Source organism: Monodelphis domestica, chromosome 3, assembly GCF_027887165.1.
Source record: "Monodelphis domestica isolate mMonDom1 chromosome 3, mMonDom1.pri, whole genome shotgun sequence".
NCBI lineage: Eukaryota > Metazoa > Chordata > Mammalia > Didelphimorphia > Didelphidae > Monodelphis > Monodelphis domestica.
Genome location: NC_077229.1, coordinates 213,564,442 through 213,589,431, shown reverse-complemented (window position 1 = coordinate 213,589,431; position 24,990 = coordinate 213,564,442). Strand labels below are relative to the sequence as shown.

At 36.7% G+C, this 24,990-nt stretch overlaps 1 protein-coding gene across 4 annotated transcripts in view; it reads right to left on the bottom strand.

The window, feature by feature from the left end:
- CAP2 (cyclase associated actin cytoskeleton regulatory protein 2) overlaps nucleotides 1–24,990 on the bottom strand; it is a 160,082-nt gene that overhangs the window by 34,657 nt on the left and 100,435 nt on the right. For all 4 annotated transcript variants that reach the window (XM_007487906.3, XM_056823475.1, XM_001376325.4 and 1 more), the window contains 3 exons: nucleotides 7,450–7,593; nucleotides 7,006–7,091; nucleotides 840–945 (listed from right to left, as the gene is read on the bottom strand). In XM_007487906.3, the coding sequence (XP_007487968.2) occupies nucleotides 840–945; nucleotides 7,006–7,091; nucleotides 7,450–7,593 (336 nt within the window). The remainder of the gene's footprint in view (nucleotides 1–839; nucleotides 946–7,005; nucleotides 7,092–7,449; nucleotides 7,594–24,990) is intronic.

Below are 24,990 nucleotides of genomic sequence, written 5' to 3'. Positions count from 1 at the left end.
TTAACAGAAGCAGATGGCAAACCTTCTAGTTAAAAAATATTTCAGTGTGAAGTCACACAAGCATCCCCCAGTAATGAAGTTATAAAAAAGAAGAAATATGATAGAAGTTCTATAAAACTTAAGAAATCTGCATTTTAACTCCAAAATGAAGTTAATTGCAAGTTGGCCTATCATCAGCCTCCTATTGTCATCTCCATTTCTCTGTTGTCTCTCACCATTCCTGGGTCCCAGAACTGGTCACGGATGCTCTTTCTGCTATGAATTCTCCCAAATGGATCTCAGGCTCCTACCTTGATGCCATGCTATTTGGTAAGAGCACCAGCTACTTGACTACATTGTCTTCCTGCTTTCTGTCTTCCCACAGATTTGATTCCTCTTTCCCTTCCCTACTTGGCACTTCTTGCCCTGGGAAGAGTCACCATATCAATAATACCATTGCTTTGGGAAAAGGGATGCCAAATTCAGTGGCCTCATGGTTCCACTCATCATCCCTGTGGCTTCATTCTTCTCTGGTTACCTCCCCCCAATATGTGTTGCCTCTTCCAATGAGAAGGTATGCTCTTTGAAGGCAGGGATGTGTCTCTTTCATATTTGTATCCCCAGGATTTTGAAACAGTGTATGGCACATAGGATGCACTTTATCAATGTTTTTTTCCATTAATTTATTCATTCAGCAAAATGGTATTCTCTAGCTGATTAAAAGGAAAAATGGGTGGGAGTTTATGAATTATTTTCTAGAGAAGATTCTGATCTAAATAGTACTTAAAACTTGGACTAGCTTTTTTGGGCTCATGGATGAGGAGTCATGGGTACTACACAAAAGATAATGGGACACTTACAGTTTTGCTCCAAGAAAGGCCTGTGGTATGGTGTTCCTTGATATATGCTTGAAGCTCAGTCCAGATGTTCAGATAGGACTTCACCCAATCCACGTGGCGTAAGTCACTTCATCATTGAGAGAAAGACATAATCATGTAAGAGAGTGGTGGGTTTAAAAAAATGCTACATTATATCAACTAATCCAAATAACCTTAACCAATTGATATTTCTATTTCACTCCATTTATCTCCAAGAGGAAAAAAAGAGGACACGTGGAAATCATCTGTGTATTCCAGATCCCATGTCTCTCTATACCAACCAAACTTTGTCTTGCTTGAGAGGAACCTTCTGAATGATTTTCCCTGACTCTTAGTTCTAAAGTATTAGTAGTATGCACAATGTTTTATAGCTATTAAAATAAACAAGCTAAGTCTAGCTCATTGGATGTTTTGCTTTTAAGAAATATTTCATCCAAATAAATCCAGTCAGAGCAAAAGAAGTAAAAGAAATCTCAAAACAAGTAAGATAAATTAAACAATTCAGAAACAACTTTCATTTCTCCAAATATGGTCAAGCTTAGACATATTTTTGAATCTAGTATAAGACTTATTTTTTACCTCAGGAACTGATTTTTTATTTAAAAATTTTTTATCAATAAATATGTATACATTTCTATAATCACATGTAGGTACTATATTGCTTCCAAAGGCTGTCCCAACAATATAGACCATATTCTTTCAATGAGAACCCTTTAAAAGACAAAACACAAAAATATAAACAAATGATTAGAATTTTATAAGGTGATTTAAAAAAATCAAATAATTACACAAAACTGCAGTATAAAACACGCGTTTACTATGTTAGTTGGGTGACTGGACTGTTGAAAGGCAGGGGAGGTATGGGGTGAGGCTGCCCTGAAGTCAAAGTGGAGCAGCTTATACAGGGAAGCTTAAAGACCACATTCAACTAGAAGGAGAAACGGGGTAATTGGGACCCCTTGGTGACTTCTGCCTATCAAAGGCAAGTGAGAAGACAAAAGTAACATGATTATAGGTCATGTCCTGGTTTTATATGAGCTAAATCTGAGAGAAAAATTGAGGCATATACTGTACAATTATCCTATGTGTTTGATCTGAAGTGCATATAGGTAATCACATACACAGCATATTCTCGCAAAAAAGACAATAATAAAAACTGACATTGATAAAGCAGTTTAAAGTTTACAAAGCACTTTACATATATAATCTTATTTGTGTCTTAAAGCAATTCTCTGGGGGGTAAATACGAGCATTGTTATTCCTATTTTGCAACTGAAGGATCTGAAGCTCTTTGAAGTCATCTTGCCAGTAGTGACACAGTTAAATGCCAGAAGAAGGACTTGAACATGGCTCTACTCCACATCTATGTAAACTTGGGTGGGAAAAACCATTTTTTTCACCATGAGAAATGTCTTATTTTAACTTGATGGACCAGACCAGCAGTGCTCAGATTCGAATTTACAAAGTGTTGGAAAGAGAGATATGCAATTATAAAGTTAGATGCATGTATTCATCTGTATTTTAAAATGATTTTTATTTTTTGTTTTTCTGAACTTGAAAAACATCTGCAAACATGAACACTCCCATGTACAAAGAGTGCTAATAGGAGTACACAAAACTGTATATTTAGCTTGCTTTGTTTAAAAGTATGTATAAATATGTAAATAAAATAAATATATAATTATATTTTGCTAATAAATCTAACGTTTTTATTTCAAAACAAAGCAGAGCTTTCTGATTTGCAGTGCTGGGGGTTGGGGGTGGGTAACTGAGACTTCTTCCTCTTTTAGAATTAGTGTTCTCAACTTCCTTTTATTCTCCTTGGTACATTATTTTAAGAATGCTTCCATGTCCCAATAGAGTAGTGGTTCTTAACCTAGGGTCCATGAGCTTATTTTTAGTTTATGTTTTGATAACTATATTTTAATATAAGTCTCCTTTTCAAATTATATGTATTTTCCTTTATGGATTTAAAAAATTAATAATTATTCTGAAAAGGGGGCTGTAGACTTATTTACTAGGCTGCCAAAGGGGTCTGTAACAAAAAAAATGTTAAGAAACCTTGGGCTAGAAGTATTTATTGAAGGATAAACAGAATCAGCCACAATTATGGTGGGAAAATCTGCACCAGATATTCAATACACTAGTGGTTTCTTACCAAAAAATTCGATAAAATATTGATAGTGATGAAGTCAAAACAACCAGTTTATTCTAGTCCCTCACCAAGGGGAAATATCAGTTAGTCAATCTACTTATTTGGTATCAAGCAGACAGAGACAGGATTGTAAACAGGACTTGAGTAAAGACACTTAAAAACTGCCCAGTAAAAGAGTATAGTCAGAGGGCACCAACTTGACTTTCAACTCTAATCCTTTTTTTTTTTTAAAGTAAGGAGACCTCAGTAGCTACAGTATCTCATGAGATCCAATTGTGAAAAAAGTTCTGTAGAACCTGAATGAAACCACAAGTAGTAGAAATACATACAGTATAATGTGAACTTGGGACAGTCTGCAGTAGGCTCTGAGAAAGTAGGTGATCACTTGGGGTAGTGAGATAAGGGGTATTCTGCATCCCTGGACTAGCCAGAGTACTGGTTTTACTGGAAGTGAGGTGAATGGCTTCTTTTGGCAGCTACTCGACAGGGCTTATAATAGATTTGCCCTTGATGTTACCAGAAATACACTTTCCAGCCAAATTCTGACGTTTATGGACCAGCCTCAGATTTTTTTTTTTTGATAGCGTCAGAACACTAACTCTGTCAGAGGAGGAAGCCTCAACCCCTTAGCACTATGGCTCACATGCCAGCTGGTGAGAGGTACTGCTATTCTTCCCCCCCCCCCCCCAAACAGAGGAAAGAAACAAAGCTCAGGAAGGGATGTGGGTGGAAGAAGGATTTACTAATGGAAAAATAAAGCATTTCCAAGTTGGTATGTAGGAAAAATAAGGAAGGCTGAGTGATGCCAAGCATTTTTTTAATGTTCACCTAGGATAAGCTTAGCCACTCTCTGAACTGATGCTAAATGTTACTTAAGTAACTTGACTTTGTGTGAGTATGTGTGTGTGGTGTTATGTTTGTGTATATGTGTAACAATAGATATTTTTTACTTTCAGCAATTACTAATAGGAAGGTGACCTTTCAGCAATTATTGCTTTCATGTTTTAAAAAGGAGAATGACTTGCAATCCCACTGCCAACAAGTAATCCATGTTATAATGTGTATGACATCTAAGACATGAGAGACAATTTGGACTCAGTTTTTATGGGTAAATTACCACCAATTACTCCAAACTCCCTGGATGAGTGATTATGTTACCGGGAGAGAACGGGAAGTGTGAGTGATCATGGGGAGTAATTGTTCCTGTCTCACAAAGACCCATCTCTGCTGAGAAAGATGAAGATGCCAGGCCCTTTCTGTCTGAGTTATCCCAGCATAATTCCCAGGGCTCAGGATGAGCTTGACAATAGTATATAGCTACACCCCAAGATGTCTAATCAAAATGGATTTATTCTCTGTAACAATGCTGATGATACAGACACAATTTTAAATAAGTAAAAAGCAAAGATAAATAATATGGAGTTTGTATCTAAGTTATACTATATTCTCATATATTAGTGATCATTCTTATTTGTTTCATTTTCACTAAAATAGTAATTTATTTAATTGTACAATATACCTTTTCCTCCTTATTCCCCCTTTTAGATCTATGCTCATAAAACCCAAGTGGAATCTTAATAATTCAATCTCTCTAAGATTTGTGACAAAAAGATAGCAGTATTCTTCTCATGACTGTTCATAAACTTTAGGACCTTCTACCAGGAGCTTCAAGGCTCCCTGCTCTTGAGACTGCAGCCCTGAGAAGGCAGCCTCAACCCTTGAATTCTCCACAGGTTGCACCATCTCATCTGCCTAGTTGTATAGGGTGCAAGAAGCTATTTTATTCAAGTATAAAGAATCGTGGGGAAAATTCTAGACACAAGGAGCAAACTCTAACTATATAGCCTAATTAGAGATTATAGCTTTGTTCAGCTTCAGGGAGATATCTCATAGATTTCCTGAAGTTCTGATTTTTCTAGTCTAGTTCATCCTTAGATCTATACCAGTTCAAGTGAGGACCCTTTTAGACTCCTCTAGATCCTGAGGATGTAAGATTATATAATTTAGATTAGATGTAAGATTATATAGTTATAATTATAACTCCTTGTGCTTAGACTGAATTGGAACTCTACACCTTGGGATGACAGGAACATTACTTCTGAACCATTCTCAAAGGTAGTTGTAGTGTGGAAGATTCACGAAGATGGGAAAGTAGGTGGCTCAGTGGATTGAGAGCCCAGTGATGAAAGGTCCTGGGTTCATATCTAGCCTCAGACACTTGCTACTTGTGTGACCATGGGCAAGTCATTTAACCCCAATTGCCTATCCACTGTATAGTTCTTCTGCCTTAGAATCCATACCTAGTACTGATTTTAAGATGGAAGGTAAGGATTAAAAAAGAAAAGACTTCTTGAAAAACTGGATGATAATCTTAAAGGGATAACAGAAAGGAAATTCCTATTCAGGTTGTACCAGGTAATCCCTAAGGGCCTTCCAAATTCTGAGATTTGTGATTTTATAATTAGAGAAGGATAAATGTTTCAATTTTCAAAAAAAGGGAAATGCCCAGAGTTAAAAATATTGGTCAGAGAGATTGATTTAACAAAAATATTGTAGAGATTCTAGAAGGTTATTAAGGAGATGGTTTGTGAGTATTTAGAAAGGGAAGAAGTAATCATTAGGAGGCAATATGATTTCATCAAGAATTTTTTGACCGAGTTATTAGTTACTGAGATGTTATTGTTCAGTTGTTTTCTGGCTCTTCATGACCACATATGGGCTTTTCTTAGCAAATATCCTCGAGTGGTTTGTCTTTTCTTTCTCCAGCTCATTTTATAGGTAAAGAAACTGAGGCAAACAGAGTTAAGTAACTAGGCAAGTGTCACATGGCTAATAAATAATTGCTGGAGTCCAGATTTGAATTCAGGTCTTTTTGACTGAAGGCCCAGCATTCAGTCAAATTGTACCACCTAGTTGCCACTGACAGATGAGGGTAATATATCATGATATAAATAAAGTTTACCTAAATTTCAACCAAGCACTTAACAAAGCCTTTCTTTTGGACAAGTCAAAAAAATTTGGGCTAGAAGACAGCATAGTTAGTTTGATTCAGAATTATTTGATGCCATCTTGGAGAGAGGTGATAAGTGCCCCAAATTTCTAATAACGACTATATTGCACACTTTTTATTGCTGACTTGGATGAAGGCATAGATAAGTAGCTCATCAAAATTTTAGATGATGCCAATCTGACAGGGATCACTAACATGTTAGATGGTAGAAAGGATGCCAAAATGTTTTGATGAACTAGAAAAAAAGATTTGTTTCTTATGAGATGGCATTTAATGTGGATATATGTAATGGATATATAAATGAATAAATACAAATTATTTGTTTAACATAAGTTAAAATCAACTGTATTAGCTATACCACAGAGGAAGGCACTATTAGACAATAGTTCCTAGGGAGAACAGGAGAAATTTTTTTTTTGGTGGACTTAAAACTCAATATAATTTGATAGTAAGTTGATGTGGCAGCCCTCAAAGCTTCTGAGAACACTTCTAAATCTGGGATCCTGTGATTCCTCATCTTGACTAACTCAAACCAGATCTTCTCTCTCATTTGCCATTTTCTTTATGACATGGCTTTATTTCCTTGTTTCTCCTTTCTTAACTAACCCAAAATACTGGACCTTGGTTTCTTCATATGTAAAATATGGATTATAATACTCGCATTACCAACTTCTTATAAGCATTGTGAAAATAATCCTTTGTAAATCTTAAAATGCTTGCCAAAATGTGGCCTATTTTTATAAAAATGGGGAAAATACAAAATGTACACACAACTGGTGAAATTGTTTATCAAAATGAAGAATAAAACAGAAGTGACATTTTAAATACTTAGATATTTGTTTCATTTCCAGTTTTTTCTATATATACATGAATTGAATTTCAAAGATGTTAGAAAGAAATAATGGGGTCTAATAAATAATAGTAGCATGTCTACTTCTAAATGATCAACTCTACAGCAAGGATAATTAAATAAGGCAACATACCTGTGCTTGTAGTCCTTTAAGACCCTGTTAGTATAAAATGTAGCAGCATCATTCATCTCCTTGACATAAGGACCTGGTTTGGGGGACTAAGAGAACAGCACCATCACCCCAGCATAGAAGAAAAAAATAACCAAGCAAGAAAATGGATCAGAGAAAAAAGATAAGCAGTGGAGACAGTGATACTTTAAAGTTATTAAGAAAAAAAATAAGTGTATTAAGGCTAGTGAGGGTGAATTCATAGGGTGCATAGAATACTTTAAGCAGAATAAGCAAAAGACTATTTGGTGTAGGCTGAACAGAAAGAGGAAAATGCCCCCACTAGCATCAAGCTAAAGAGGAAGAAACAGGAAGATGGACTTTATATGTTTTATATGGATTAATTGTGACTTCAATTACCAAAAGGGTGCCAAGGTGAGGAATGCCCAAATGATGGTCTAGACTTACCACTGCTATCCACCCTAGTGCTGGTATGCTTTCACTCACGGCTGAAAGATGATTAAACATTTGACTTCCCCGATTTCTCTCTCTGAAAGTTTGTATTTCTTGAATCTTTTCGGATATTGGTTTGAGAAGTGCAGCCACATCATTCTGAAAATAGTAAAATATGAAATATGGTTATTGAACACATAACAGAAACAAAGATGTTCTATTCATGTTGGCCTGATCTTCAGCTGCCAAGATTTCCATTTATCTCCTGGCCTAAAGTAAATATCTGTGAAGTTTCCAGAACAGAATGGTCCCCCCCCCCCCATTACAATTTCCAAATAATCATCTTCTGAATTTTAAAAATTTTACATCTTTTTCCAGGTTAAGAATATTATTTTCTAAGATATCATGAAATATAACAGCATCAAAACCCTTCTGTGTATCAAAGTCTGTAATGCATATACTAAAACAAAACACCAAGAAAAAAGAGCTCTTTGTATAACACTTTGCAAATATAATCTCATTTTAAGATCCTGCAAAGCAAGTAGTTAAAAAATTATTATTCTGCTTTGCAGATGAAGAAACCAAACCTTAGCCTAGAGAAATGACTTGGCCCTGGATTACATAGGTTTGGCCAGGGCAGAGCTGACTAGAACCCAGATTTTTTTCATATCACATCAATGTGCTTTCCATCATACTATATAGCCTCTTTCCAGAACAACTTTAACTGTCCTGAAAATGCCAAGTAACTCAAACCTAAAATTGTTTTTCTTGTAGCTGTAATCATCTAGTTCTGGGTTGGTGAACCTATGGCATGGGTGCCTGAAGGGCAATCTGAGCAGTCTCTGTGAGCACATAAGCCATTGTCCTAGTACAGAGTTTACCAGAATTCCTTACTAGAGATTCAGAGGGATGTGGGTGGGGCTGCTCCCCTCCCCCTCTCCATAGGCACCTGAAGACATTTCTCATATTACCCATCCCTCTAAAGGTCTGTCATCATTGATCTAGTTTGTCTTTCAAAATAATACAAATTCACTTTATAATTGCCAATCTTTAAAGACCCTGGATGCTGTGTAAACTTGGTCTATAATTATTAGTCATGGTGACTTCTGCTGAACCAATCACCTGACATGGCATTACTGTAATAGTCACCATAGAAATGCTGGCTTATTTCAAAATTTCTCTTTTGCATTCTCTTCTTGGCTTCCTTCTAAATGAAATAGAATGTCCTCCTGCCACCAATTCATTTCCCTTTTGTGATATGTCAATTATTTCTGGAGACAAGAGCAACTAAAGAGATGTGGCATGCATTTAATGAAAATGTATTTACTGAAAGTAAAAGTGATGTCCTTTGCTTAAAATCTCCTTGCTTTGCAGCCATTCTCATCAGGCCCTCCAAGACTCTATTTAAAAAATTTACCATTACTAGAATCCTGCTGATAGAGATGAAAAGGAAGGTAAAGAGAAGTTATCTTCAGCTGCAAAAGTTGCCAGAATTCATAGGTATCTGAGAAACATTCCTTGGAATTCTTCTTCCTTATGAACCATAAAAGTCTGCAAAAATGGAAGCTCTTAATTCACCATAGGCAGAGTCTCTCCTATCTGTCAGTCAGCCAGCATTTATTAAGCTATGTATTATTTATATTATTATATACACATGTTTATAGAGATATATGTTGTTATTAAGTTATGTAATTATTTTGCTACATATTGAACTATTTATTCAATTATGTGGTAGGATGCAAAGTGGCATAGTGGATAGAGTGCCAGGTCTGGAGTCAGGAAGACTGACTCAAATCAAATAGTTCAAATCTGGTCTTAGATACTTACTAGTTATGTGACCAAGCATTAAATTCTGTTTGACAACTGTTTCCTCATCTGTAAATGATCTGGAAAAGGAAATGGCAAAAGGACTCTAGCATCTTTGCTAAGATAACACTAAATAGGGTCAGGAAGAGTGAGATACAACTAAATGATAATAATGACTATGCTCCAGGTACTATGTGAAGAGATAAAGCCAAAGAAAATCTCTGACCTCAAGGAGCTTATAGTCTAATGGGGGAGACAACATGCAAACAGTTATGTACGAATGAGATATATACAGGATAAATTTAAGATAATTAGTAGAGGGGAGGTCCTAGGATTATGGGTGGGGGTAGAGTCGGGAAAGACTTCTGACCTTGGGGTCTTATGGTCAGACCAAGACCTTGTAGAAATCTCAGAAGCCATCTAGCCCAATTCTCTCATTTCACAGTGGAAGAAATCAGGACCTATGGAGGTTAAATGACTTACCCAGGGTAAAAAAGGTAGTAAGATTAGGGGTGGGAGTTGAATCTAGGTCTTTTGATGTCAAAGTCAATGATTTTTTTCCACTGTACTATGCTGTTTTCTAGGGGAAGAATTCCTCAGAATGAGATTTCTTGGTTTTGTACAAGCTGCTACAAATCAGGCTTAAAAAGCCATCTTGGAATCAGTGTTAAAAAAGCAAACATTTCCTTCTACTGAAAATAGGGGAAAGCAACCCAAATGATCAAGGATCTCTCACAAGCTCCTCCCAAAGGCACCAAATCTTGGTCTGTGAATGACACATCAGAGTCCCCAGCTGTAAAAATCTACAAAGCCAGAATAGCAGTTATGTCTTTATGTAGGGACCCTTTGTGAAAAGCCAGGAGAGCTATATTCTTGCTGATTGTTGGTCTATTGCCCTCAGAGGAAAAAAAAACAAACCCAGAAACTATGTATTTATAATATTAGATAGATTTATTAAGTTGATTCTTGCTTTTTATCAACTTCCCAAGAACAAACCATAAAGTTTGAGAAGATGGAATTTTGGAATTTAATATCAGTTATCTGATTAAGACATCATAAAGATTGAGAAAGTCTGCTCCTGCCTCAGTTTGGCAATTGCTTGCAGAAAATCAGAGCTGTCTCCGCCCCCCCCCCCCCACTTTAAACATGTAAGGCTGTAAGAACTCAGTGCCATAGCTAAGAGTCTGCTCTCTAATAAATAGCAAAGCTTTTATTCTGTGCCAACAGTTTTCTCTGACAATTTAAAGTAGGTTTACATTCTCCAGCTCTTCTAGAACTTTTACAGTGGGGATGCAAAACAGAGAATGTTGTTAGCATTCTGGGTCTTTTTTTCAGTAAGGCTTCCAAAGGGCTAATGGGAGAGTATGCAGATAGAAAGAAACTTTCACCTATTTAAGTGTTAAGCACACAGTAGGTACTGAATGAATATTCACTGAATTGAATTTAAATAAAACTTTTCCCAAAGAAGAAAGGAGGGTCAGTCACTTAACAGGTTTCAAGAATTTTTAAATTTAGTTTCTGAGGCATCTTTCCTTATCTGGTTTACAACCCAAGCACTCATTGGTTATGAATATTTTGGAATGACCCCACACAGCAATTGGTCTTCAACTTCTCTTTAGGCTTCTGTACTTGAGAAACATTTTCCTAAAGCAAAATCATGTATTGCAAAGCTAAAGAATGTTGTCAAGAATGAAAGGGAAGGAATTCTTTTTTCTAGGCTTTTGTAGTCCATAGATTTCAGGGAACTATGTATGTATAGATTCCAAGTAGAATTAGTCAATCAATAAGTATTAAGTACCCAGAAACATTGCTAGGTGCTGGGGATCCTAAAACAAAAATGTAGCTGTTGCTGCCTGTTGGAGCTAACATTTTACTGGGAGGAAGGCATTCTTAGCACTAGTACATCCATGTGAAATATGAACAACATAAATACTGGGTTGTTTTGCAAGGGTGGGGTACTATCAGCTAGAAAAAATCCAGAAAGCCTCCATGTAGGAGGTAGTATTTGAGCTGAGTTTTGAAATCCCCCAACAGATTCTAAGAGAATGAAGTGAGAAGAGAGCAGTCCAGATATGGAGGCAGGTAGTATACAGCCACCTGCATCTATCGATAGAAAATGAAATGTCACCTATAACAAATAGCAAGAAAGTCAGCATGGGCCACAGAGTAAAGGAAGGGGAGTATTGTGTAACAAGGTGGGAAAAATAAGTTAGGATCAGGTTATGAAGGGTTCTGAAAGCCAAGTAGAGGATGTTTTATTTTATTCTAAAAGTAATAGGGAGCCACTTAAGTTTATTGACTTCGGGATTCAAATGGTCAGACCTGAATTTTCATAAAATCATTATAGAGTTTGGGGAGAGATGGGAAAGAGAGATCAGTTAAGAGTTTGTTGCAGTAGACCATGTGAAAGATGACAAGGGCCTGAATTAGTGGAGTGGCTGTGTGAGTAGGGGAAGGGAACCTTTTTGAGAGCTGTTGTAAGGATGGAAATGGTAAGATTAGGCAATTGATTGAATTTGTGGAGGAGGGAAAGTCTGGATTGAAGCTAACTTGAAGGTTGTAAACTTGGATGATTGGAAGAATGGTATCACTGTCAACAGAAATAGGGAAGTATGGAAGAGGGATGAGTTTTCAAGGAAAGATAATGATTTCTATTTTGGACTTAAGGCATTTAAAATGTCTAATAGGCCGGCAATGAGCAATACACTTTATTCTCTATCCAACAGCAACTTCCAAAAAAATGTTTCTGAGAGATATATTAGACCCACAGAACATCACTTTTATTTCAAAGAGTATTCCAAGACTTAGAGGTCTTTGTGACCTTAACTTCTACTTTAGAACTGAAAAACTGATACATATTATCATTCTCATCTCAGCTTAGTCCCATGAGTAATTGGATTGTTTTATAGAAAGAACTAAAGCTAAAGATTGACCTTATCAAAATACAGCAAAGAGTCTACCTGGGCAATGGGGGTGGAAATCACACCATGTTCATTGTGAGGTATAGCTCAAAAATCTTCAGATAGGAACAAATTGTGGTATATGAATATGATGGAATTGTTATTTGTCATTCATTTTGAAAAGGGTCAATGACATCACGGGGTGATATTTGACTTGAGCATGAATTAGATTTAAATAAGGCAGAGCTGCACAAAGTCATCAGCCTCACTTTTCCCTCTAGCATCTTCCAAGTCCAGTGGCAAGATGAAATTTGGGACAACTGGTGATAGTCCAAGATGCAATGAATGACTTTGGTATCTTCAAGTCTGACCAACCTCTAAGTGTTCAGCAACACCTGCTTTTAGCTACCTTCCTGGCCCCTGGAACAAATTGTTATCAACTGTCTATTCTACCAGAGGAAATTTTCACATGCTTGGGATAGACATTTCCCTAATTCACCAGTGGGTTTGAGGCTTGTCAACTACCCTCAATCTGGTTTAGCTGGTTGGTTGAGATGGTTTTTATTGGAGTGTGGTCATTGCAATGCTACAGTTTCTTGGAGCCACAGGTGAATGCTAGATGAAAGAGAGATACCAAAGGTGAATGAGCAGCACTGAAAAGAGCTCAAATGATAAAAAATGAGGAAGGAGATGATTTCATAAAGAACTGGAAAGACCTGTATTAATTGATGCAGAGTGTAGTAAGAACATTCAAAAGAACAATTTATACTATCATGTTGATATAACAAAAATGAATATTTTGAAGGCTTTTATTCACTGATGAAGAATTAAATGAATAGAACTAGAGGAACAATTTGTTCAGCAAAATCCATACTGTAAAGACAACTATGAAAGCTCTAAGAATTCTGATCATAAATGATTTCAGAATAACAATGACAAAGCATACTATTCACTTCCTATCAGAGAGGTGTTGAATTTAGGATAAAGAATAAAAGGCATTTTTTGGGATATATCAATAAAGGAATTTGCTACAAAGAATTTGCTTTTCTTTTACAATGGAGTAGGAGGAAAGGAAATAGAATAGATTTCTGTTAAGTAAAAAAAATCAAAAGGAGAGATTTTTTTCCATCAAAAAAGAAAAAGATCTCACAGCCAGAACAGACAGAAAGAAACCTTAGGCAGGCATGTGCTGCATAGGGTGGCCCAGGCCAAGGAAGTTTTTAATACTATTAATGTATTCTAACCAACTCCCCATCTATTGTTACAAAAAACTTCTGTAACATTCACAATTACTCTGATCTTCAAGACTAATCCAGTCCATATTCCCTGCTGAATCCCCTTCAGGTTTCCTCTGGTTCCCCTTGTGCTAGGATCTCTCACAATCAGTGTTCTAGTTCCCATTCCTTTCTCAAGAACCCCTATACTTAAGAGTACTTCAAGAACTCTGCTCAGTTTAGCCCTATCGCTTCACTGAATCACTTGCCAATGGCCACTTTTTTCTCCCTTTCCTCCTATGCTCTGACAAAATACCCCATTTATAACATTGTTTCTATGGAACTAAGTGTCCCCCATAATATTCTGCCTAAAAATTGTGCTTTTGTTTAGCCAACTAAAGAGGTCAAAAGAGTATGCTTTTATGTCAATGATGAACATTACCACAGATAAAAATGCCTATTAATTCTGGGAGCAGAAATCCTCACTTCATTTTGCACCATATAGAAAATAGATTAATCTGTAAATATATCTAAAAGAAGAAATGTATCTTAATAATAACTGATATTAAAATAACTTAGAAATGGTAGAACATATCCTCCAAATTTATATGAAAGGAGAACAGTTCAAAGAGATAAATCCAAGGAGCTTAGCTTAAAAAAATACCCAAACCCCTAAACTTTGACTCTGTCTTGGGCACATGTTGTGAAAAAGAACTATCACTGAATAAGAGACTAAGTAGTTTAAGAATAATCTAAGAATCCTGGCATAGAAATTCCAAACACATTGTAACCCTATGTTCATCATTGGTACTACTTTTCAGTAAATAATAAAGAAGAAGAATATTTCCTTGGTGCTTTGAGATGAGGGGCTGATTTTTCCCTTTTTTTAAAATTCAAAAATATTTTATTTTCTTGATTAAATGTAATAATAATTTTTAAAAGATATTTTCCAAAATTAGAAGCTCCAACCCATCTCCCTCCCTTTATTTCCTCCCTCCACTCAAAGATGGTAAGCAATTTAATCTGGTCTGTATGTGTATTATAAGGTAAAACCTTCCATATTGGTCATTGTTGTAAGAGCACATTTATATAAAAGCAAAACTCCCAAATAAAACTGTAAATACACTGATGTGAAAGAATGACCTGCATCCATCTGATTCCAACAGTTGGAGTTGCTATCCACTTGGAGGTGGATAGCATTTCCTATCACAAGTCCTTCAGGAGTGCCCCAGATCACCTCATTGCTAAGAGTAGCCAAGTTTTCACAGTTGATTATCATACAACATTGCTGTTACTATGTCTAATGATCTCCCATTTCTGCTTATTTTTGCCCTGCATCAGTTTATGTAGATGTTTCAGCTTTTTCTGAAATTATCTTGCTTATCATTTTTTAATGATAAAGTATATGAAGCACAAAAAAGTATTCCATCACCAACATATACTACAATTTGTTCAGCCATTCCTCAATTGATGGACATCCTCTCAATTTCCAATTCTTTTTTACCTTTCTTTTTATCCTCAGTGTTTAGTACAATGCTATTAACTTAATAAATATTTGTATTAGTTATTAAAGTTTAAAAGCTGTGGGGGTTTTGCCCAAAGATAAAAATCACTTATAGATAATATATATACATATCATATGTGCATATGATATGTATATATACAACCACTTCATGAAATGTTGATTCTTATTACTCACCATTAAGAAGGTGGAAGAAAATTTATTTTGGAACGACTTAGAGGTAATTCTAGATATTAACAAGAGCAATAATACATTTATGTACTTGTTTGTTGTAGGTTTTCCCATTGACACCTGGGTTCTGAACACTGGACAAGTGAAAGACATGTTGATTGCCAATCGCTCAGTACTCCATCTCTTTCCTAGTATGACCATGCTCAGCTTAAAATTGACTATCAAGTATTATTTGTCACTGATTAATTTGAGTCCCCACAAACTGAATAGAAATAGATCTCTCATACCTTCCCAATCTGGAATGCTGTTTTGGTCATTTAAAACTCAAGATTGGGGTCCCCAAACTACAGTCCACGGGCCACATGCAGCCCCCTGAGGTCATTTATCCGGCCCCCACCACACTTCTGGAAGGGGCACCTCTTTCACTGGTGGTCAGTGAGAGGAGCACTGTATGTGGCAGTGCTGCAAAGTGTGGCATCGCTCATGTACAGTACTACTTCTGCACAATATCAGCATGGTGAGTGGAGATCTGGGGGAGGGGATTCCGCACTGTGTATACTGCTGCCCGGTACAGTGGTGGCAGTGATGGGCCTGTGCAAGATGTGACAGTCCCATCACAGCCAGCGCTGCAGCCTCCGCCATCCAAGACAGCAGTGTACAGATTTGTTCATAGTTTTTTTTATAGTCCGGCCCTCCAACGATCTGAGGCCCCCTGTGTAAAAAGTTTGGGGACCCTTGCAATCAAGATCATAATTAAGCAAACAATTTAAATTCAGTAGAAGCAAGATAAATCAAAATCATTACATCAAAGAAAGTACCATCCATTCACTTCTCAAGGCATAAAAATCCATCTCAGGTTGGATCTAATTCTTCCCTCTTCAGTCTCCCATCTACAACATAGGCATGTGAGGCAGGATGTTTAAACTCACAAATTTCATAACAGATACTGAGAATGATTCTTGGAGTGTAAATTCTCTTGTTTTTAGATCACTGACAAACATGAAAGCATGAGTCCCCTGGGTACACTCTGGAACAGCAGGGTAGCAGGAAAATAGCCTTTCCTTTGTTCTGGCTTTAATTGTACCCCTAGTCTCACAGTAGCTGCCAGAGTCCAGAAACAGCCCCTCCAAGGCCTATCTCAGCCTGGGGGGAGCTGTAAGAGACAGTCATAGTTTGCAGTAATACTGATTATCATTTTTCTCTCTTACAACCTCCTTGCATGTGGATGCATCCCCTGCCACAGTTTCCCTTCAAGTCTCTTCATCCAATTTGACTCCATGCTGAAGCTCCATCGCTAACCAGCTGATACTCCTGCTGCCCAGCCTGTCTCAACCCTCAGTAGGGAGCAGCAGGTAAGACTTAGCACTGGCAAACGCCCTTCTCTAACCATGTATGCTTAGGCAAATACTTGTTATATCAGATGTTTGCTTCCATGAACAAATGTATCATTTGAGCATACTCATATCCCAAACATTTGTTTTAGGTACATATGTCTATATTACTGGGAAATAAGCCTAAAACAGAAAAGCTCATTACAACTGGCAGTAAATTCAATTTCTGTTTGTGGACAATTGGAAGAATCAATGTTTTTGTAACTACTTCCTCAAGGCAGCTGCCTGTCAATATACTCATTCCAAGTTCTCCTTATTGGTCAGAAAACTTGTGAAATTTCAGAAGCTGTCTAATGAAAACCCTCACAAAAACATCTGCCCAAAATTGCACCAAATTAAAATCAAATCAACAAATGTAATTAATGCCTATAATGTGCAATGAATTGATAAAATGTATCCTGATAAACATTCCAGAAAATATTTGAAAGCAAATTTCCAGAAGGCTTCACTGATCATTTCATGATTTTCTTAGGGTTCCTAATTAAAAATCCTGGGAAAAAACCATTTTTCTTGAATCCTGGAAGCTTCTTTTATGCTTTTAAAATGAAATCTTTTATAGTAAAACATGAGATCATTCAGAATCTTTATATTAATCAATCATTTTGAACAGTCATGATTTCCAAATAATGGAGATTTTGGGTTTCATATGCTAGAACATTAAACTATTTTTGATGAAGATTTTTTAAAAAATGTATCATGTAGGGGCGTTGAGGTGGCTCAGTAGATAAAGAGCCAGACTTGAAGATCTTAGAGTCACAAGTGAGAGTTGGGTGAGAGGTAAACACCAAAAGTGGATGAGCAGTCCTGCTAAGGGCTTGTCAAGCTTTCATATCAAAGGTGCTAGTCCTCCCAGAACATCCCATATAGCAAAGTGCTAGATTTGATCTCAGGAAGAAATGAGCATCATCTCTTATCTCTGACACTTAGTAGTATGTGACCATCTCTGAACCTCAGTTCTCTCATTTGTAAAAGCACATTAATACCTGGTAATATCTCCTTCACAGACTTGTTATAAGGATTTAAAGAAGTGTACTCTGAAAACCTTGAAGTGCTATATAAATGTTAGATGATGTTCAGCTGTGGTTAATAAAAGAAAACGTGACAGTCGATAGCAAACTAGCCTTAAAGCCAGTATAGTCAGTGTTCTAAATTCTATGCAACTAACAATGGAGATATTGTTTAATTTTTGACCGTGTACCCAGCACTTTGCACTGTCTATGGCATATAGTATGCTCTTAATAAGGTTTGTTCAAGCTTCAAGTTCTGCCTATGACATGTACTGACTGTGGGTATTTGGGCAAGTCAATGAACTCTTCAGAACTCTATGAAACACTCTAACATGATATAAATTGTAGAGGAAGTTCTGACCCACATTAATGAAGGGTATTTCTTCTCCTTGAAGTTACCCATAGCACTGCCAAAAAGGAAATCCTTTTTCCTATGGTTCTTAAATGATGCTGATTACATTTTCTGGAAGATAGATGTGATATCTGTAGCAGGACTGAGTCTTTAAAAAGTTAAGATGGTTGTATTCTTTCTTGCTCTGCTATATTTATTTCTTTTTTTAGGAGAGGGGAACAAAAAACAAACATGTTGCTAGATTTCTCCCCTCTTTTCCTTTCTTTGATTTTCTGCTCTATATCTGTCCAGTCTTTACAATCAACTTATTCTAGTTCCATATTCTCTTTCTTTTCCCAGTTGTCAGAGACTAACATTTGGGGCTCTTCATTAAATGTATAAACTAGAGAAAAAGAATATTTAGCTGACTGAAATTCCATTTGATTCATCTCAATTTGTCACAAGTCAGTAGCAAATCATTACAGAAAATGGAACATCAATAAGGAAAAAACAGAAAGTGGAAGGGGAAGCAAAATATGACCATCTATTCATGCCATTGTTTCCAAATGGCCACCCAGAATACTGTTAGTTATAGACACAAATTCATTTTTAATACCAGACACTCCTGGCTTTGGCTTTTTACATGGGATATTCTGCATGCTGTTGATTATCATTAGAGAATGAAGTCTACCAGCTGCAAAATCAAGTACCAACTTGACCGCTGGTCTCTTGCCAATTTTGTCTTCCTCTCCTGGGTACCTTTTCTTACCCCTAGATTTATTTCACATCTACCCCTTAGAGTTGCTATACTCCTCCCAATGTTTTCTTATAGATGATTTCCAAAAAACACATACAGTGCCTGTCTCTACTCTCCTCTTCCCTTTCACTGGCCAGCATACTCAGAAACCCTAATTAGTTGTATATTTATACAAAAGAAAAAAAGTTGCCTGCTTAGGAAGGTGTTTTTTCTACAATGTGAATTCCTGAGTTCTGAATTATATCTACTTACATCTCATAATACATAAAACATGAAATAAAATTCAGAAACATGAAATGAAATCTTGATATCAGATTCACTTATATCTCATAATAGAGGTACAAAACATGAAAAAGAAAGATATTGCCTTTCTTTTCTCCCACTGCCAAAAAAGTTCCAATTGGAATAAATACATAAGAAGTCTCCTGGGCCTTGAACAACTGTCTTGAGCATTCTTAAGTGAATATGACTTGTAAATTCGAGGGCAATAAGTGACTTCAAGCTATTTAGTTCACCTTAACCCAACAAACATTTGTTAAACTTCCATGTATAGAGTACTGTGCTGTCTTGTGGGGGGAGGGAAGGGAGGATAATACATAATATATCATAGTCTTATCATTATGGAGACTACAGTTTAACAAGGTATGTGACTCAAATACTCAAATGGATCTCTGATGTTATTAATATGGATATTCTCTTCAGTTATGCACATCACAACAATGCTATATTTTCAGCAACTCTCACCTTCATTCTTCACAATTTTTAGATGCTACTTTGGCCGTGAAAATATCCCTGCTTGCTTCAGCTGATATTAATCTTTATTTCCCTAGTGTTTCATAAATTGAAAAATCAAATAGAATGCAAGAAGGAAATGGCAAACTGCTTTAGTGTCTTTGCCAAGAAAACCCCATAGGCAGTATGGTCTTTCCCCTCTCAGACCTCCCTTAGCAACAAGGTACAATGAGACAGAAGGTAAGGTTGTTGTTGTTTTTTAATGAAGTCTACAATTAGTTATGGAACCCAGTTAGTAAGAAAATCAAGAATAGGATCCTGAGAGAATACATTTCTACTAATGTTTTTGGAATCCAGGTTTGCCTGGGATTAGGGACAGATGGTCCCTGTTGAGTACATGCTCTTGAGACAAGTACTAGGTAATTTGTTCATATATATTCAGTTCTTACTATGTAAGTTTTCTTATCTATTGATCACTGGTTCTGCAAAACATGCCATTAGGAAAACAATGTAACAGGGATCAATTATAGGGAAAATGTTATAAATGAGATTTCCCAAATGCCATTACAATGGCTTTTCATGATCCTATAGTAGGATTTTATTAAAATAGCCAATTCCTAGAAATTTAGAATTCAGTCTTACAATCTATAGGGGTTGAAAAACCAAAAAGATTGGGGCTAAGCTACGGGGTCTGTATCCTAAAGAGATAAAAAATGGGAAAAGACCTTTTGTAAAAAATATATATATAGCTTTTTTTTGTGTTGGCAAAGAAAAGGATGTCTCTCAATTGGGGAATGGATGAGCAAATTGTGATATATGATGGTGATGGAATACTATTGTGCTATAAGGAATGATGAACAGGATGATTTCAGAAAGAGCTGAAAAGACCTACATGAACTGATGTGTAGTAAAATAAGCAGAACCAGGAGAAGATTACTTATACACAGTAACTGCAATATTGTGGAATGATTGGGGTTTTGGTTTTATAAGATTATTCACTTACAAAAATGAATAATATAGAAATGTTTTGCATGATGATACATGTATAACTCAGACAGAATTGCTTGTCAACTCTGGTGGGGGGGAGGGAAAAAGGGAGGGAGACAATATGGGTCATATAACTTTGGGAAACTTATGTGGAAATTTGTTATTAAAATAAAAAAATAAGACTGAGGGTAAGGCTGAAATATCTTGCCTGAGATAGCTTATCTAATCAATGGGCAGATCTGTAAAAAAAGTTCCTAAGAAAAAAAAGGAAGTAGGTAGAGAGGAAAGGAAACAAGCATTAAGTACCTACTATGTGCCAGGCACTGTGTTAATACAGTGCTATAAGAAATGATGAACAGGATGGTTTACAAATTTACAAATATTTGATCTCATGTGATCATTAAAACCTTGGGAAGTAAATAAAATACTGTAAAATAACAAATAACCTCACAGAGAACTCTAAATACCATAAGGTAGTCTAGAGATTTCATTGGAGTCGGATGCAGAGACAAAAGGTGTGAACCAAGCACCAATCCATGGAGAGACGTTAGAGAAGAGACCTAATTTTCATGTGAGTGACAAGATGCTACACCCCTATTTTTTAGCTTCCAGGGGAGGCCACTTCTCAATTGAATCAATAAGTCATTATTGGCTTTAGTATGGGAGAAAAATTCCTCGATCAATTTAAATATCCTGAAAAGCTGCTGGAGGCACTCTAATGATGTTACCAAGGAATTATGTTCCATTAACTAAAGAAGCTTGGTCAGGCTCTGTGGGTCTTCTGTAAATTAGCAAGCCAGTTTCAGAACTTAAAAATTTGGATCTGTCCTAGCAGAGTAGTGAGAAGCACTCATCAAATACTTGAGAAGAAACCACTTGGAGGAGGGTAGTCCCTTGACTTCAATCACCTTCCCAGCCTTGGGCAGAGGCAATTTTGAAGTTCAAAAAAGACATGGCTGTTGACATCCTAGTAGCATCTCTGAAACATATCAAGGTAGTGCTGCATTTGCAGGTGAGGACAGAATGTACATAATGAGGAAATTCAGACTCAAGGCTCTATAAGGAATCCAGTAGAAAAACTACATTATGCCTACTGAATGGGATCATCTGGAGGCCCTCATAAAAATGATTTAATGATTGCCCTTTGCAAACATGCTCTTTAAGTCTACATCCAACGTTTGACTTTAAAGTCATTTCTCTCAAAATGTCTTTTCAGCCTCTCAAAGATTACAATTCATCTAGTTTCTTATGGAAGGAAATTCTTGGTCATTTATCTCTGCATACCTCACAGTCTCTCTTATCCTTGACTCTTTAGATGATGGTTGTCTCTCTCCATGATTCTATTCTCTCTCTTTAAGATACAATTAAGTTATCCAAAGACATTGGGTTAATATAAGTTAATATTATATATATATATAATTATGTATTATATATAAGTTAAAGAGTTAATATAATATGTTAGGATTATACATGCACAAACACACACATATATGTGGCATGATGGGCGGGGGTAGGTGGGATGAAGTCAGGAAGACTCCTTTTCCTGAGTACAAATCCAGCCTCAGATACTTACTAGCTGTGTGACCCTGGGCAAGTCACTTAACCCTGTTTACCTCAGTTCCTCATTTGTAAAATGAGCTGGAAATGGAAATGTTAAACCACTCTAGTATCTTTGCCAAGTAAACTCCAAATCAAGTCACAAAGGGTTGGACACAACTGAAATGGTCAAACAACAACAACATATATACATATATAGAAACAGCTCTCTCTCTCTCTCTCTCTCTCTCTCTCTCTCTCTCTCTCTCTCTCTCTCTCTCTCTCTCTCTCTCTCTCTCTTTCTCTCTCTCTCTCTCAGTCCCACCTACTTATCTATGTTATCTCCCTTTATATAATGTATCACCTTTATAATCTAAACTCTGAGGGGCAGAGTGGTTTTCGCTTGTCTTTGTGTCACCAGTATACAGCAGAGTGCATAACAAAAACAGGGAACTTAAATGCTTGATAGATTAATTGAACCTGGCTGTGCATTGGTTGGGGGTACCCTTGGAGGATTTAACTTGAGTTGTGATGAGAAAATAATGAAATTTTGGAATACAGACAAGGTGTGGGAAAAGTATGAATGTCTCTTATCTTTATTAAACTTGTGTGGTTAGCCTGGAAATAATTTCCTTCTTAGAAGGAAATGCCCCTGGGAGGACTCTTGCCTTAAGCAAAGATCAGTTTTCTTACCTCTCAGTTAAACAGGGATTGATTGTCTTAAGAACCAGAAAAGGACCCAGGTCAGGTGTCTGGGGAGGTTGAAGGGTGGGTACATGCCAGTGGGGACTCCAGGAGGAAGGAAAAAGGAACTGATAAGTAAGAGGGGAGTACCAAATCCCAAAATTTCCTACTTAAAACTTTTTCTTCCTAGTTCTGACATTTAAAATACTCTCAAATCCCACCTTTGACCTGCCTGTCAGAGATTTACAACTCCTACTATCAATGGCTCAGTGGTAATGGTCCTTAAATACTTAAGCATTGTCTGTATTAAACTAGAATGGATGAAATCCAACTGACCACTCTGAGATCTTGGCAAATATTGTAATTAAACATCTGTGGGTTTCAGTCTCTCCATTTGTAAGAATGTAGTATAATATTACTCCCAAGCAATCCTACAGTGATATGGGAATTAATTAACAGGTGTTAAAAAGCATTTTAAGATCCTTGATTTAAAAGGTCCATTATTGGAGCTGGCAAAATTTACCTTTATGAAAGGAATCTTGTTTACTATTCTATTTAACTAACTCAAAATGTCTCCTCACCTGCCCTCCTTGCTGCCCATCCACTGTTAACAAAAAATAAAACCAAGTACAGTCAATTTTATTCTAAGATCCTTACTTAGTGGGGTACAAGAACACTAAAAGAGAACACTTTATTCTCTTATATTTGAATTCCATTAAAATAGTTTTCATTAAAGAGTACGGCAGAATGATCCTCAAAGACAGAACTGAGAAAAGTGTTCTTTGACAAAAAGTACCCTTAGTACAGGACTGAAATAAATGAACAACCCTCAGGACAGAAGAATAAGAACCATTGCTGGAGTTCCTGGATTATATATACACATGATTCATTTTTTCCTTGTAATTAAAAAACCAAGAAGTCCAGCTAGATATTATTTTCCAAATCATTTTTATTATAGGATTGCCTTATTTGACAGAATTATTCCATAGTCTCTAACACATGAGAGCCAGAAGACAAATATAAAAGTATAAATTTCCTTGGATGCCACATAAGAGTCAATTATGTTTGATTTAGTATAGTATATGAATGATGTCTCCTAAATGAAATTATCTGGTTTTCACTCATATTCTTTCCCTTCCTCTTTCCCTTCTTCTCTCCTTCCCTCCTTCACCCCCTCACACACACACACATTTAGTCCTTTTGCATCCTATTTAATTTTTCAACTTATAAAATACTAGGGAAATAAATTAGGAAGCTAGGTGGCTTAGTAGGTAGAGCTCTGTGCCCATAGTCAGGAAGATCTGAGCTCAAATCTGGCCTCAGACTTCAGCTGTATCACCCTGGGTATGTCACAAACTGCTTCAAGTTCTTTGTCAAAAAAACTCTATGGACAGTATGGTCCATGGGGTTGTGAAAAGGCAGCCACTGTGAACAACAACAGAGAAACAAATTAAGAAAGATGAAAAGCTAAGCAGCAAGTAGCAATGTAATCTCTACTTTGTTGGCTAAAGTCAGACTAACAGATGCATTTTGGGATTAAATTGAAAATTGTGGGCTGTATTCACATTGCTCCAGCAAAGGCTCCAGATGTATAGTGCACATTTGACAAAGGAGCTCCTCTGTGGTCACATAAGCCAGGCAGCAACGTTCAACCAAGACATGAATATAACTAGGAACTTGCTTATGACCAGGTCTAGCCTGGAGAGGGTGGATGCATCAGCCATCAAATACAGAGGTAAAACCTAAGACTGAAAGTTCTTTATGAGATTCTGGCAAACTGCTCCAGCTTAAACTCCCCACTGAGGGGGCAAAATAGCTTTCTTTTGCTATCTAAAAGTCACAGCAACCAGAATGTTACTAGTGCGCTTATGATTGCAAGGATATCCACTTTTCTCAGACTTCACAGACTTCACAGACACTTGTCGATGCCACTCATTTGAGAATTAATCATTTGTGATATCTCTGATACTATTGCTCTGCCATGGTTATTTTTATTTCTGGAGAAGGTCTCAATTCCAATCCTAGTAGCTCATTTGCTAACTAGTTGTGTGAATTTGAGCTACTCTTTGCTCCTCAGTTTCCTTATCAGTAAAACGAGGAGAGGGATTATCAAGTTTTAAAAATTCTCTTCAATTCTAAAAGGTTCTTAATCAAATTAACTATTGGAGGAACAGCAATACTTTTTATACTTTCCCCCCTCTTAGAGTGCCTAGTGGAGCATTTAAAAAATAATCTTTACCTTTTGCTTTACTACCAATTAAAAAAAAACCAACCCTTCCATCTTAGAATTAATATATGTATTGGTACCAAGGAAGAAGAGTACAAAAGGCTAGGCAATGGGGGTTAAGTCACTTGGCCTGGAAGTTTCTGAGGCCTGATTTGAACCTAGGACTTCCCATCTCTGAGTCTGGCTCTCAATGCACCTTGCTACCTAGACACTCCCCCCTCCACTCCCCTCCTATTAGTATCACTTCTAAGATAGAAGAATAGCAAGGGGTAGGCAGTTGAGTTAAGTGAT